This window comes from Acanthaster planci, linkage group LG16 (assembly GCF_054643075.1).
Source record: "Acanthaster planci isolate LZ-2023a linkage group LG16, COTS_SCS, whole genome shotgun sequence".
Lineage (NCBI taxonomy): Eukaryota > Metazoa > Echinodermata > Asteroidea > Valvatida > Acanthasteridae > Acanthaster > Acanthaster planci.
The window spans coordinates 9,127,176-9,143,325 of record NC_141792.1 but is presented as its reverse complement, the minus strand read 5'-3'; the positions used below and the strand labels follow the sequence as shown (position 1 = coordinate 9,143,325).

At 42.0% G+C, this 16,150-nt stretch overlaps 1 protein-coding gene and 1 long non-coding RNA gene across 2 annotated transcripts in view; one reads left to right on the top strand and one right to left on the bottom strand.

The window, feature by feature from the left end:
* Positions 1 to 2,346: 2,346 nt before the first annotated feature.
* Positions 2,347 to 3,710, bottom strand: LOC110982643 (trace amine-associated receptor 1-like). Its single transcript, XM_022241212.2, has one exon. It carries the CDS (start codon positions 3,511 to 3,513, stop codon positions 2,347 to 2,349), a length of 1,167 nt encoding a protein of 388 aa, XP_022096904.1. The 5' UTR covers positions 3,514 to 3,710.
* A 2,913-nt stretch (positions 3,711 to 6,623) lies between these two features.
* Positions 6,624 to 16,150, top strand: part of LOC147796473 (uncharacterized) — a 33,267-nt gene continuing 23,740 nt past the window's right edge. The window contains exons 1-2 of the long non-coding RNA XR_015427970.1: positions 6,624 to 7,060; positions 8,569 to 8,809. This is a non-coding gene — a long non-coding RNA (uncharacterized LOC147796473). The remainder of the gene's footprint in view (positions 7,061 to 8,568; positions 8,810 to 16,150) is intronic.

Here is a 16,150-nt window from a genome sequence, read left to right as displayed (position 1 = left end):
GTCGCGGTCACAAGAGCGTGGCGTTAATCAACGGAAGAGGGCGGTCTGTTTTAATCATCATCCCCATCTTGCCGGATGACTTCTGTCATCTGCTAATTTCTTTGCCTTCTTTATTATAATATGATACGTTACATGTCGTACACTAACCGACAAGCCGCGTCAGCAAAAACCGACCAATAAAAGGACGGTGCAAGGTTTGTTACCAGGACGTGTTTACCTTATTACTATCTGCCAATTTTCTTTCATATTCACCTACGCTCTAGTACTTATTTGCAATTAGTAATACATATAGGCAACATCAAACACTTATGCTCGCTCTCTGAAGACATCAATTAAAATATCCTGACGACAGCCTGCATTGTGTTCCATTATGCCATCGACTGAAGGCAAATGGAAATACAGCACTGATATTTGATTCGAACACGTCAGGTCGTCAGCGCTGGCTCCTAGACTTTATTTTTTTCCCCACAACTCAAAAACGCTTTCATAATGTCTACCCTGTTCAAAAGGTTACCTCTTCCACAAGAAATATACTTTTCTGATTATTTTACTAAGCTACCAGACAACAATGCCCAAAGCATGGAGCTGGGTGTATGGGGGAAGTAAACACAAGCTCATTCCCAGTGCAAAAAAGACAGATTTTACCACGGAATTCAATACTCAGAGACCCGTTCGTTACGAAATTATGATGGACTAAGTGTGTCAGGGAATACAAACAGTCGGGGTCGGGGAGGGAGATCTTCAATGCCAGGAGACTCGTTGAAAGAAATCTGAAGCTGGGTCACACCATTACAGTATCGCACGCAGCGTGATAGACGTCCAGTCTCACATCGAGTTCTCTATTTGAGCAGCTGGCTCCCTTGTGTACACTGGTAACCCTATCTATGTGAACAAGAACTGATTTCTCCCCTGTCGACTACTGTATATCTCGAATGCTGGACGCTGAGATTTCAGGGTTCAGATATTATCGCAGGTTCATTTTCTTTTTACGTTTCTTATCTGTAAAATTCAAATTTAACCTTACATTTCGCTTTTAAGGGAGTTCCATATTGAAGTGTAGTGAGTCGGACATTGGAGCTGCATCAAATTAATGAAGCCCACGTCTTCTGTCTTACATGTGGGTTGAAATCGGCGTATACAGTGGGAGAAGCCATATATGGCTTTAAATAAGATTTGCCAGGTTTTTCTTGATCGAAAACAAAAATAACAATGTAATATTTGAAAGAAACAAACCCTCTGAAAGACTGAAAATGAATAAAAATAGGTCTCATATTAACACAAACGAGGCTTCTTGCAACCTTGTTTGCCCTTCCGAAAATGTTTTTTAATTACGTAATTAGGAAAAATTGGATCCCGAGTGTATCAAATCTGCTCTACGCTAGGTTAATCAGCTTATTACATATAGTGATATTCATTGCAGCCTTATATCACATGATGCACAATAACCACTTCCTTTGGGGCTACTTAAAAGCAAATGAAAATATAACTTTCTACTGACACCGCCGGTGTAGGCAGCTTCACTCGTGTAGCTTTAGATGGCATAGGCTTTTTTGTTATTAACAATCGAGGAACTGAGCAGAGGAAAGGTTGTATCATCACCGTGTATGCCACAGCGGTGGGTGGTACTGCATTGCCACTCGACGGTATGCTTATCTGTACTGTGTCTGCACTAAGTGGAAAATACTCTTTTTCAACAGTGTGTATTGATGCATGCGTTGACCTGACGCTTTGACTGTGTATTCGAGAGGTTTGTCGAAATCTAAAGCACAAGTACAGGAACGAAGAAACTAAGTCTTAAGAAGACAGTCACCAATATTCCCCCTTTCAAAGATGCAAGGGAAAAGTGTAACTGACGCTTTGTGTACATATACACACATATACACATACTAAGACCAAAAGAAATCTTTGAATTAAATTGAATTAAATATGCTAACACACCCACAAGCATGATATTGTAGTAAAAACATCTGGGTTTAGTCAGATAACGAGCTTATGCAGTTTTTTTCAGGAGTATCAGGTTGGTGATGTGGGCCCTGATTCGACGGGTGGTCAAAGAGGGTTGAGAATGTGAGGAAAGGGAAAGTGACAATTATTTCATTCTTTTTCAAGGCACCCATGCATGCCTTCTTTTAAGAAAAGACATACCTCTCCCCGTCTCTGCACCCTTACATAAACAGGTTCCTTTGACACTCTACCTGTGCAGCTCAATTTGCTCTTTGGAGACGTGTGCTGGTCCTCAACCGAAACGCATTAACGTGAACCACCGCCGGGCAAGGGGGTCTGGCGATCCTGTAGGTGCGGGATGACCTCGTCTGGAGGGCCGGCGGCAGCTTGCTTCAGCTTTCCTTAATCACCATCTTGCCGGGTAATCTTGGTCATGTTCGTCTCCCCTAGGTTGTATTCCGTGGTTCGCTGCTGTCGGGCACGTCGGGCAAACCTTCTCGGCAAGGGCTTACGTAGAACGTGGAGCATCCCCGAGCGAATACGCGGGTTGGTGACAGCGTAGAGCACTGGATTAACGGCACTGTTGGACCAGAGCAAGTACGCCAAGGCATCAGTCGCCAACACGGGGTTGTCCTGCGTCAAGTAGGACAGCAAAACCAGTTGCTGAATCCAGTACGGCACCCAACACACTAGAAACACGCCAACAATCAAAGCAAGGGTGACAGCTGCTTTGCGATGTTTCCTATAGTCACTCGTACTGCGTCCCTGGCTACCGCGCTTGCTACTATTAAAAGTCCTGGAACGAGTACTGTGGAACCGTCTGGACCTCTGGCGGATGTTGTTGTACACAGTGAGATTGAAAAACACAACCAGTATTCCCGGTGCGATAAAGGACAGTATCGACGTGGCAAGGTGGTAGGGAAACTCGTACATGACGGCCAGGTCACAGTCGTAGTTATATTCTACCCAGCGGATGAAGAGTCCATCCGACAGCAGGATGGGCACCGCGTTGATAGTCAAGGCGCACAGCCACGTCACAACAATAAGGACACAGGTGATGGGAATGGTGATGTACTGTTTGTACTTCAGACCCGTGGAGACCAGCATGAAGCGATCAAAGCTGATCAGTGCGATGGCAAAGGCCGACTGGGTGGTGGACGAGAAGTCGATGATGAACCAAGCCTTGCACATGATCTCGCCAAAGATCCACTGACCCCTTAGCCGCCAAATGTTCTGGAACATCATGGAGACGAGCCCCACAAGCAGGTCGCAGGCGGACAGGTTCAAAATGAAAATATTGGCGGGCTTCAGGAGAAGCTCCTTGTCCCTTGTGATGACAACAATGACTAAGACATTGCCAAATACTGTCAGTGCCAACAGTAACCACAGGATGAAGTTGATCAGGTTTTCCACTGCGTTCGTTTCGAAAGAATCTGACCATCCGGAGTAGTTGGACAGCAGTGTTGGCCCGTACGATAGGTTGAATTCGTACCCTGATTCGTTGGCCAGGGCAATGCGTTGGCAACCAGAAGCTTCCTCCGTGGCGTTGCACCCCATGGTCACTGCCATTTCCCGCTGTGCAAGCTGAGTGGAGTAGCGACGTATTCAGTGTGATGGGGCCGTTTGAGCTACCGTACGTCTTTATACAGCAACGACGGGGTGCGTGCTAGACGGAAGAGGGCGTCCCGAGGCGCTATCATGGGCATTAGCGAATAGAGCAGTGAGCGCCTGGCAGCCAATAGAACGGCCGACTGACTGATTGATAGACAGGTTGCAGCGGTGGGGGGGGGTATCCTGACACGAGCGTAAAAGAGTCGGGAGTGATGATAGCTCGCAAATAGAAGTGACTGGTGCGTGCAACGAGTTACCCTGCTAACATTGGGACCCTTTCCAGCTGGGATGGTTGCGAGGTTGGACGTGACTCGGAAAATGCTGCTGGAAATTGCACGTGTAGGTCAAAAGTGGCCCCTGTGTGAGCTGGAAGTGCGCATATGTCCACATGCTTCGGGATTTTGTTTCATTAAGCGGTTAATCAACCGTCCTCTTAGTGGAGAGTTGGAAAACTAATGTTGCAGCGACAGGGTACAGATGCTGCTGCAATGTTCTTTCACGAGTCAAGCATCCTTAGTCTTTCAATTCAATGTAAATCGAGATAATATTTTGTAGAGATGATACGAATTTGAAATTATGTTACTACATTCATTTAAATTCAGTACCACACATGTGCAATATGTTTTGAAACTAATACTAACATCAAGTGTACACGATATCTCAACGACGCCAGTAGATTTCTTGCTGATAACTCGTGGGCCTTCCTTTTTGGTAATTAACTATCAGTAGAGATTGCTGAAAGGAATATGTTGACTGCACACAGGATTCTGACCAACTTATTCTAATTACAAATTTTCTGTCATTGTAGAGAATTGAAACATTTCCAGTGTCTTTACCGTGTCTATCCTTTATACAACCTTATACCAACGATAAACATTGTACGCCTGCGTTCAAGTTTATCCTTAAGTTGTCAGAGGAAATATTCTACTTCATACACCCCATACGGAAACTGATTTCGCACTTATGTAATATCCATGGAAATGTGCAGTGTGATTGAAGAATTGTTTTCTCTGCGTGCATTGTTAATGCCATTTAGTGTCATCAAATCTGTCGTATTCTGTGTTAATCTCTGAAATATTTCTAAAACCTTCATGTCTTTTACGGCGCGATAAAATTATTTCTAATAAGTGTCTTTTTACTACAAGCTTGTGTATCAGATATTATTTTGGTTTGCTCGAAAACTTGAAAAGTTTTGTATGTTTTTGACCAAACAATCCAATTTCTGACTGGCGTCAGCTTACAGCAGACATGCTGTTTATGGCTCACTTAATAAATCGAATCTCAGTGTTAATTTTGTTTCATCGATTAAACAATCATTGATTAATATAAAGAAAAGAAAGGGTCAATTTTAAAGACTTGGACTCTTACAGCAATGAATTGTTTTGCCAATGTTCTTTTCCTCCCCTCGTATAAACGTGAGTGGCTTTTTTTCATTCTTGTTTTTTTTTTGCTTGAGTTGTGCCCTAATTTGTCAGTTAACTGTTCCCTGAGTTGTTTGCTATACAATTGTCATTGCTAATACTGCGTACCTAAATCACCTACGCACACTTTCATGCGTCGGTTTGCTCAAGAGTACATACTTCAGAGTATTCAGAGACCAATAATATTTCAAATGAGCCGAAACTGTCACTAAATTAAAATCTCTGGCCCATCCTCGGCCAGGCTATCTATTTAGGAATTTGGCGCTGGGGGAAGCTCGACCAGATAAACATTTTATTAATTTTCAACAACTCTAAAATGTTGGAGCCTCGGCAAGGTTTATTTTCATCGACTGCTCGGTGCTGATGTGCGGATTTAATCACCGCCATCTGCTCTTGGAGATGCCAGGAATACGTGTTGCCGACGAGATAATTAATTTAAGACAAAATCCCTGAGGATTTCGACGGGTACCAGTAGTAGCTGAGCCTCCGGCTGTAAACCAAAGCAACGTCCCGGGGTATTACTTAAGCACGAAGCCTTACGCCGGTTAACTAGAGGGTAAAAGTGCGCTTCAGTCCGCTGGTTGCTGGATTGTTCACAAACAAGCTTAGCCTTATTGCATGTCTGGTGGCAGATACTCAGACTCATGCATCCATATCCACCCCCAGCTTTACCGGTAAAGCCTATAGATTGAGTGTTTTTGGTATTTGGCAAAACATCCCTCAAGGGGATAACTATATAAATCACATTTTGCTCTAGCCGCCACTTTTCGAAGCTTCAGTATTTCACACTGGTTTCTGTGCTCTGCCCTTCCCTTCAACAGGAAATCCGGTGGGGACTCTGAAGCAGCAAGCTAACCCTTCCCTTTGGTCGAACTGCCACTGCCCATGAAATGCGACCCCTCTACCCATTCAGAGTTGTGAATGAGAGAGTTCAGGCACCTACCGAAAATATACGATGTACCAAAACACATTATGCTGCGATGGCTGTGTAGAGTCCAATGAAAAGGGTTTGTTGGTGAGGGGCTTTTTTACCTCCCTCTTCTTCGTTGCGGTTTCTTTTGTGTCCAGTGGAGGCAGCAGGCACATTTCCTTGCAATAAAGTCACAGGTTTTGGGTGGCACTGGACGGTGTATGTCATATCCGCGCCATCATATCGCATTTCTACTCCCAATAAAAAAAATATGAAACCCTGCACGCTTCCCGGGCCGTTAGAGCTGTGCCCTGGGCTAAACGGGACTGCGCGCCTTTCAAAAAGTTTACAGCTCCGTTTCAGCCGGTAATTTCCCCCGCCACCTTCAATTTGTCTGTGATTATTTTCGTAGGCGGTGTTAAGTACACCGATCGAAGTGCGGGAGTCAAGAGCGAATTCGAGATGTTTACCTGGGTCCTAGGGCGTGATGCGTTAAGAAATCAATTCCAACCATGCTTTTCTCCGGATGATATTGGATTAAGACATTAAATGGAAGGGAGAGATAAAACAGCCATAACTACAAGTTTGCCTCTTTAAAAAAAATCCCTGCGACCGAGGTTGCATGGATGTGCAATTACAATGTAAATTGGCTGGCACGTCATATAAAACTAATGTTATTACTATGAGCACTTGAAACCGACCGCATTTAAGTCCAACAAATATGTGCACATCAGATACCGTATCCTCTGACACATTTCATAAGTTTTGGGGGATTGCATGAGCTGCCTTTACCGGAATAATGTACACTATATTGGTTAAAATTCGTACTGACTATGTGACGTAGGGCCTTACCCTTTTAGTTGGGCATGCTTCAGGAGTCAGTTGGTTTTCTGTGGAACGAACTCATCAGTGCTTGAAAGTGTTGCATATTGAAGACAAATATTTGCAGTTGAAAGAAAAGCCTAACACCAACCATGCCTAACTTGATCTTTGAACTTGATTTGGAGCCTGTCGTACAAAATAAGGGGAAAAATGCTTCATGCGTTTGTAGTCATTAAACGCTCCCAACGAGTGCTATAGAAAGCGTCTCTTTCAGTGTAGAGCACCTTGGGTAGCTGGTAATGTTGATGTCAGCATAGTGTTCATGGTTTTTCAGTGTTTCGTGGAGTGACAGGTAAGTCAAAATGCCTTTGCTAATATCCTTGTGGTATTATAGCGTAGACGGACTGCAAAGATTAACCAGAAGATGACAATGCTTTCAATACTAAAATTGATAACATATGTCTTAGACATTGTTAACAATTAAAATGATTACCTTTTCACAGCCGCTGAGATTGTAGGCAAACCAGTTAGAAAAAGTGAGTGGTAAAGTGAGTGGTACGTAAAGAACAGAAAACCAGAGGCTGAGACTGAAAAACGAGAGTAAAGGCAATTGCTTCACTTTAGTAAAACTGTAGATACTGTATATCTTCATGTTCTTTCCAAATCTACGGGTGCGGAAGGCCACGCCCTCCACAGTGGATGTGCTCTTCCCGAACTCACGTGCTAGACTAAGCTTTAAATTTCTGCCAACCATGGTTATAAACTGGACGTTCTAGGCCCACACATAACAAAAGGCTCTGTAAATTTGACACTTTTTTAACTTAAAACTCCTTACTTTCCCTACTTAATGACGTGCGTGTAATTAAAAGAGCAAAAAAGGCATGTACTTGAAAGAAAAAGAGTTGGTGGAGGCTGGACGCGTCCTTTTCCTTCTCAAAGCAGGAAAATGGCAGGAGTGTGTCATTTGTTAAAAGGCCTCCTTAATGGACGAGGACCGTGAACTGGTCACGAATTTCTGCAAGTTGACCGAATAAAGCTTCTGGAGTGGCTCGCTTGCTACTTCACTCGAGACCGTCACCCATGCCGAAAGCAATGGTAGCCGCTAACTTTTTGGAACACTCAGAAGAATGGTTGGCATAAACACAATGACGAATAGAATTCACTCTACTCAGGAGCGTCTACAGACAAGTGGTTAATGTTCAACTTATGCGGAAGGAGCCAAGGCATGCTGACATTCCATGAAGAAGTGAAGTAGGGACAATTGCGAGAAAAATCTTGTTACAATTCTCGTATCCTTTCCTAGACAATGTAGTTTCCTTTTCTTTCCCTTCCCCTTTTTCTTTTCCCCCCAAGAGCATGACGCCAATGAGTCTAGTGCATGAGTTGTCTCTTGGGGTGGAGATGGAGACGGTTAGCTGGAGAGCTGCTAAAGGGCCGATTTACCGACTTTCCAGTTGGCTGACACGCTGGTTAATTGCTCGGTTCGGCAGTCTTGCTGGCTGGTCGGCCTGACCTTCGTGCAGAACCGGTTATACGTGACTGTGCGCGAAAATTCGATCATTTAACTGATTGATGTTTGTTAAATGACAACAAAGTTTGTTCTGTCTTCTCTCTTTCTTTTTCTATTGAAAATAGTGTTACCACGAAAAGCATAGCCACCCCACCATAAAAAACACCTTTTGCTACGTCAACAAATGTGAACCATGGGATCTTCCTGTCTTCTCCATTTACTCATCTCTCTTGTTTTTCTACCTCTTTTTCTCCCCAAGATGTTGCCCAATTGCTTCCGTAGAAAACCAAAACTGCATGCGTGAATCGATGTAACAAAACCTAATTTGTCAATGCGCAATCTCACTGCAGTGTCAATACTGGCGAAGAACAGCGGAACAAACACCGGGGCCGAGGCCTTCACGCCCCCCCCCCCTGCAAACCAGGATTTACCCACGGCTTTCACCGGTCGCCATGTCTTCCCCCCAACCAAGCTGTGCTGTTTCGGTCATTTAGCACGCTCCGGTCCACAACGACATCATTTACAACAATATTATAGGCAGAATATAGGAGTGTTACCGGCGTTGGCGGGACTGCTCGCTGGTCGACTCGGGTGAGTGACCCTGGATACTCACGATGTTTAGAATGGTACAGGGAAAACCCCAAAACACAGAAGTTGTTTGGTAAAGATGTCCGTCACTGCATGTGCCATTCAGTCTCCATACACGTGCCGAACGCATGTACTGAGTATAAATTCAATGCGCAGCGGCATATCCAGCTTTTGGTGCCAGGGCCAAATTCAAAAGCGAATGCTGCTTCAGAGTCATTCAACATGATGTTACTTGCGGTCCCGACACCCTTGCCTTTGTTTGCTGGTGTTGTCTTCTCGGGGTTTTGGTGCTAATATTTGATAAATAAATATACCGATTACTTTCTTTCCTACTCACGTATGAAATAGGCTTTACTCAGTAAGTCCCCCCTCCCTGCTGGATACACCACTGACGATTCAACTCCTTTTCATGCTTGAAAAGACTTCATTTCAAAGAATTTGGGGGCAACTGCTAAAAATATCTTTAAAGACATCTTGCTCCCCAGGCTACAATAAGTAAAAAAAGGCTTCTGTGAGAGTCAGACGTCAGCATTTTGGTTGCACGTTATGCATTTGTTACCGGCCTAACAAAACGAGCAGGTAAAGTGAGAAGATAAGGATATGGTTTAGGATCAATCCGCTTATTCATGTATAGAAAAGAAAGCTGGAGAATCTGTTTTAAAAGCAGGTCTAAACACATGCTCTCGCGTGCACGCGTTTGGAGCCCGTGCTGGGTGTATAACTATTTGCCGAGCGCATGCATAGGGCCTATGATACTTCACACAAACATGAAATATGTAAGGTCCAAAAAAGCCGAAATTTAAAATGGGCTCAGGTGCTCTCGGAAGGAAAGAAGTATATTTTCAAGCGGACAATAACCAACCAGTGTGCAAAACGTTGCAATTTATACTGAAGTGACACAGTAATTGCCATATGTTCAAGAAGAGAAAGGGATTAAGCCTACTGCCCTATGGAATTTGCTAGTCCTAATTTTGTCTACGTGTTTTGCTGCGTAAGCACTCTTATCTTTCTTTTATTTTGAGATATCTGTGTTTTTGATGAGACAAGCTCAGGACAAAATTGAGTTATATGCACAAACAGCGATGGCATATTAGTGGCGGGTGTGTTGGCCGCCTATGCTGGTTAGGTGTCTCAATGATCAGAGACAGTCTTGCTTTTAGGATAGAGTGTGCCTTGCTTAAGATAACAACAAAAAAGCTTTCATATTTTAGCAACGAGATACGTGTAGCAAATAGGAGTGAGAGAGGTGCAGTCTCATTTTTTGTATCTTTTGCGCCATATAAGAGCCGTGTAAACGCATTCCAAGCAATCTGACGACCTCCAAGAGCTAAATCAAGACTGTATATTGTTAATAGATGTCTCGGTACCTGCTGTGTCTACCGCTATGTGTCTCACCAACCTGAACGTAAGTCTTTGGTCCAAGGGGAAAAGCCATTCACTATGAGCAGGGAACGAAAACAGTTGCATTGTTGAGTGATTTAAAGGTGTTAATTTGTAACCTGTTCCCGGGCAGTTGCTTTTTTTCTTGTCACGCAACTCGAGAGGAAATACAAGAATATGCTGTAGTTGGTTAATTGATCCATTTTAAGGTTTGAGAAAACGGGACATGTGAGTTTAACAATTTGGCCACATGTAGTAGGCGCAACTGGTATTTTTTTGGTCAAGTTTTGCAAGCAGTATGGGGCCATTTGTTTTGCAGAATGTAATAGTAAAGTAGTAAAGAAGCGACCAACCAATGTCAGGTGCAGAATATATTTCAGTAGCATATGAAAAGTAGCTAATATTCAAACAGACCCAGAATATGGACGAATTTGCTTAATATTGTATAGAGAAATGACAGCACATCTTGTTCTGCGCACGTTATGCAAGTATAACGAGCTGGCAAGTTTTTATCAAGGGTTGTGAATACATTCACCTTTGTTTGCCTTTTAAGCCTTGTGATTAAGCACAAACCTCTTCCACACGCATTATAACATGTCATTCGCGACGTAACAAATAGTGCAAAATAGGTCCAGTGGCCTCAAAAGAGATAATGGGTGATGGGAAAATCTGAGTTGAGGAAAAAGGCTAAACAATTCTTCTCTCTCTTGTCTTTGGCCTATTTTCCTCTGGTCGTTGACCTGGTTTAATGTCTTGTTGGCTCTTAAGTTCAATTGTTATCTTCGCCCAAGGGAAGTAAGTCCTGGAAAAAGATACATGGTACAAAACAATCTGATGGCTTAATTGAATCAGATCGATTTTTCGGGCTACACGTGGCAGAAACGTGTCTTTCAGACAGAGCTTGTTGGTTCAGGCAGAGTTGCTAGACTTCCGCATAAAACGTAGTGGTTTAGGGCTCAACTTAATTGTAGTGAATTCTTTTTTGTACTCTTTCAATATCAATGCAAATGCCTATGCGCAAACGTATAGAGGTTGTGCACGGCAGCCATTTGTTCCACAAAGATACAAATGAGTAGACCCGTTGTGTTATCCCTCTGAAAAGCAGTTACAGGAAAGATGGCTGTCATGTGCTACTATTATTTTTTTAAAGCGAAATTAAACTCATATCTCTAAGTTTGCTCAAATGTAAACAAGATACATCTGATACAGTTTTAGGCATATCCTTGGGGCGGATCGATTATGATGAATAAACTTGCCAAAAATTTTGCTTAAATACCATTGGCTGGTAAAACTACGGTTGGCCGTTAAGTAAATGCACAAGTAAGTGAATAACTAAATGCTTAAGCATCTCAGGCAGTCATCAGAATCCCAAATGATAACACCACAGTTTATACTTAATGACGATGCAATAATTGGACATGGTTATGTATTTTTTTAAAACCAAACAAGGATGATATTTCTGCAAACGTTGGTCGCCCATAGGAAACAATGATGACAGAGGTCTTCAGGTCATGCTAATGCACAGACATGAATGAAAAATTGCATACGTGACTTTTGTGAAATTTATACGCACATGTTCATGGGCTCCTTAAGGATTAAAACATTTTTACTGCACAGGAACAGACACAGAGTAATTTGGGGAAAAGCAAAGCCAAATTCAACGGGATTTGTAACTGAATGAAAACCGCTCGAAAGCTGATTTAAACACGATTAACTAATAGCTGGAATCCTTACACTGTGAAGCCTTAAAGGCATAAATTATAAACAGAAAATGAAGAAATGGACGTGCAGTATAGGCCATGCATCTCAGTCGGCGATGCCAAGCCCTCTGGCTGCATGGGTACAAAGGCGTTCTTACCATGTACATGTCGGTGGGTTAGCAACCTGTCAAATTCGAATGTGTGATGATTCCACTGTCCACTATGTAAGACAGGAAAGAACCAAGATTACCTACCAGAGGTAAAATTTTAATTGGATGGACTATTCAGTCTGCAAAGATGAGAAGCCGTTTCGCTTAGTATTTCGACAATCATTATTGTCGAAAAAGTGCTCGTTTCTATGCATTGAATGACAACGGCCTTTACACGAATGCAAACACGAACGCGATTCAATGACGTCAAACAAATATTCGCGTTGAACACATTTCGACTCTCGGGACTGATGCTGTTCACTTCTGGCTTTCTTTCTCATTGACCTTAAGTTTGGACCGGCCTTTTAAACCTTTTCCATCCTTTCGTGTCGAGAGCTTAAAAGTACTGGATGCACTTGATATGTCGTCATTGCACGCTTGATTGTATACTCTGATATAAATAACACCTACGAAGAATTCAAAATCTACATGCAACCACTACGTTTGAACTATAAGACCCTGCCATAGCACTATAATTTGTTAAAATACTAGTAAAATAAAATTACTAGTGATGAAATTTTATGACAAGAGACAAGTTTAAAATTCCAAAGTACATAATAACAAAAAATATCTTAGGTCCCCATGTGCATTGCAGGGTGTGACCATGGGGCTATTTCAGTATTTTTGTATTATTTTAATGGGTTGTTATATGGAAGACAACATTTTTTGTGACAATTAAGTATAACATGACACATGTTTGTGTACCTATGTCAACTGTCGTCAGTTGCACTGCCGACTGCGGCTTCAGCTTGTCACATGTATATGCACTCAGGTATCCAGTATTTTTTACGGCTCATTTCCGTTCAGGTGACAGCAGAATGCTGTGTATTTCTTCCCTTTCTTTTTTCCACGTCACACTTCTGCCGTCTTGCTGCTATCTCCTTACATCTTGCTGAAAGTACGAACTGGGAGCAAAGTCTACCACGAGCTGCCAAACAATATCTTGGCGAAATTAATTAAAAAGCGCAAGCTGTCTATTGAGGGAAAAAGCGATGCAGATACAAACTATCTGTAGTGAAAATTGTTCCAGCTATTCTACAGAATGCTTCTCGCAATTTCTTTTTCTTTTTATACATTTTTGTTCAATTTCTACCTGACAACTGAAAAGTTTGTTCTTAGATGTTAGAAAAATAAGTTTCAGCATTAATCAAACCACAAGTTTTACATTTTTAAAACATTATTTACATTTAAAATCTCATGCTGATATTCAGCAATCCTTTAAAATTGGTATAGAGCATACTTCTCAACGTGCATCAGTTTTATAATAAAATCATTTAAGCTCCTTCAGTAGTTTGTAATGTGGTTCATTATTTTATTATCCAATTCGTTTTTAGGTGGTTTGTTATTGACCCATGTGATTTCAAAGACATAAAATTCTGAAAAGTGAAATGCTACAGGAAACGGACAGCTAATTCCTCCTGGGAACAGAGAACTTGCGAAAGGCAAGTGTTTTCTGAATGCTACACATCCCGACAATGGTGCTGATAATAGACAGAATAATCTGTGTACGTCATCGGGCAAGTTATTCACTGCGCTAATCTTTCCAAGCCTGCTCGATATTTTTCATTTAATTTCTTGTAAGGGTTGTGTCAAACTGTCTCAATTAACTCATATGTGCCATCATGTTGCGTCTTTTCATCATTCTGAGTAAAACGGTTACACTGTCCGCTTAAACAAACTCCGGTCGCCACGCAGTTAATTATCAATCAAAATTTCATTAAAGTGACACAGCGTAGACCCAAGGGTCGGTGACTACTTTCTTTATTACATTTTTTCTTCTAACTGATACAGATGAAGAGCGTGTCATGAAATAGACAACACAGCTATGGAAATTCGTTTGACGCCAGCAGGTCGGTTTAGACAAACCTGGTGAAACTAAAAGATGAGAAAAGGAATCGTTTTGATTGGCTTCCCGGATGAAACAAGCGTAGTGTTAGGTAGTAAGTACATGGTTGGCATAACGGCACAGTTTACACTCGTTGTCAAAACAATTTCAGTCACTTCAGCAAAATTGATTGACAGGGACCTGTCCAGCTGAAATTTTGAGAAAGTCAATTCCATTGAAAACACAAAAGGCAGTATAAACCACTGGGAAAACAAAATAAAAACAACAAACAACAACACCAATAACAACAAATAGGGCCTAACAACAACAAACGGACCGATGACGATAACAAAGAATACTAACAACTGAAATAATTAGAAAATAACAAGTGACAAGAATGGCCACATCTAGGGCTTCCAAAAACAACACTAGTCAGTAAGCGATATATCAAAGTAAAATGTAACGACTTGAAATAGCGAAAATATTCCTTAAACAAACCAATTTTTTTTCAACCAACAAGAAACCGGGAATACAAACACAATTATGTTCAACAATGCAGACGTATTTCATGAAATACTCTCCAGCATGTGCACCCCAGACATCTTTTCATCAACATTATTGTAAATTGAACAAATATCAGTCAAACGCCAATCTAAATGTTTTCTCCACCTGGAGACCTTTTGTTGACCATGAAGATAAAAGGTTAATGGAAATGTACTTTTCTTCGCCATTGGTTGACTTTACACCTAGACCCGTGCTTTTCTGACAGATGCCTATCACATCGCTGGCGCTGCTCTGTGTCACAGCCCGTTGGCCGAAGAGTGCGTCAACAGTTTACGGATGGCTGAATAATTACAGAGCACCTTGTAAGTGACAACATCGGCAGCCCAAAACCGTTGATCTTTTCCCGCCAAAACTGATATCCACACGTTTGAGTTGATTCTGCCCTTTTAAGCGGGTGGTAGGTCTGGAACTGTGATTCAATTTAACACTAAATAGAGTTACAGAGGGAGGGAGAGAGATCGCTCATATGTGAGGTCGTGTGTGGGAGAAATTGCAAGTGCAGAAGCTTGTGCGCACGACAGCTTCGCTCTAGGTGAGTTTTGTGATGTCTCAGACAATTGGTGCAATGTAAGAGGGAAAAATAGGCCTGCGTCAACGCAAAGTTGCTCAATAGGCTTTGAAGAGTTCTTAATCAATTACACACAGGGCATTTGGAGATGAGGGAAACATAGCTCGGCAAATGCTGGGAGTTTGAATTAAATTGTAGTTCTTTTTCGACCGTCAACTGTCGGTAATCTTAGCCAGTGGTCAATAAAGATGGTGCTGGAGCAAAAAGTGGGAACTAGAGGCATAGGAATCGCTGGTATACTTATAAACGATAATATTTCATGAGGTCGGCACAATCCATAAGTACCAACAGGACACTCAGTACCAGATCGTGTTTCCTGGAAGGGCGAACCTTTAAACTTTGCAATTTTCTCACAAACACGGGTCCATTTGCACAGAAGTCTCATTTGCACAAAAAATGGATGTTTTGGGATCCTCCAAAGTTCTCACTGTACTGTTAAATTATAAGTTCTAATATAAATTGTAAGTAAAGACTACGTGCCGCTTAAAATGGTGCTAAACAACACGTAATTACATTGTCTTTTCCATTTAGGGGTAAAAACGTCTAAGGCTGGAAAAAAAATCAAAAGATTGACTTACTCATAATGATTTGTGGCCGGAAAATGTACGTTAATCTATTAATTATTTAGACTTTCAGCAAAGAGACGGAAAATCGTAGATTTCTGCATAAGCTATGTAAATTTTAAACTTTAATGCATTTAGGTGATCACATACAGGGTTTTGGAGGAGGGAGGTTAGTTCTAAGAATCTTTGGATTAAATCCAGTTAGTACTTATCAAAATGAAAATGTAAATACAGACAACATATAAACAACGATCAGGATTTTGAGTCACCATTGTAGGCAGTATTTGATCATCAGGTAAATTTTATTGGTTTTGTCTGTTTTTAGGTTAAACGAGCAAAGTTGAAAATACAGACGAAACGCAACACATCATTCTCCCTTCCAAACACCACTGGTGCAATTTCGAAACTGACATTTTCCAGGGTAAGGCCCTGGGTCGTCGCCCAATGTTCTCGTCGAGGCACAAAACTCGTTCATGGATTTGGCCATAAAAAGCCTCTCAGTGCGGTCCCGGAGGCAGCCACTCTCAGGCCCTCC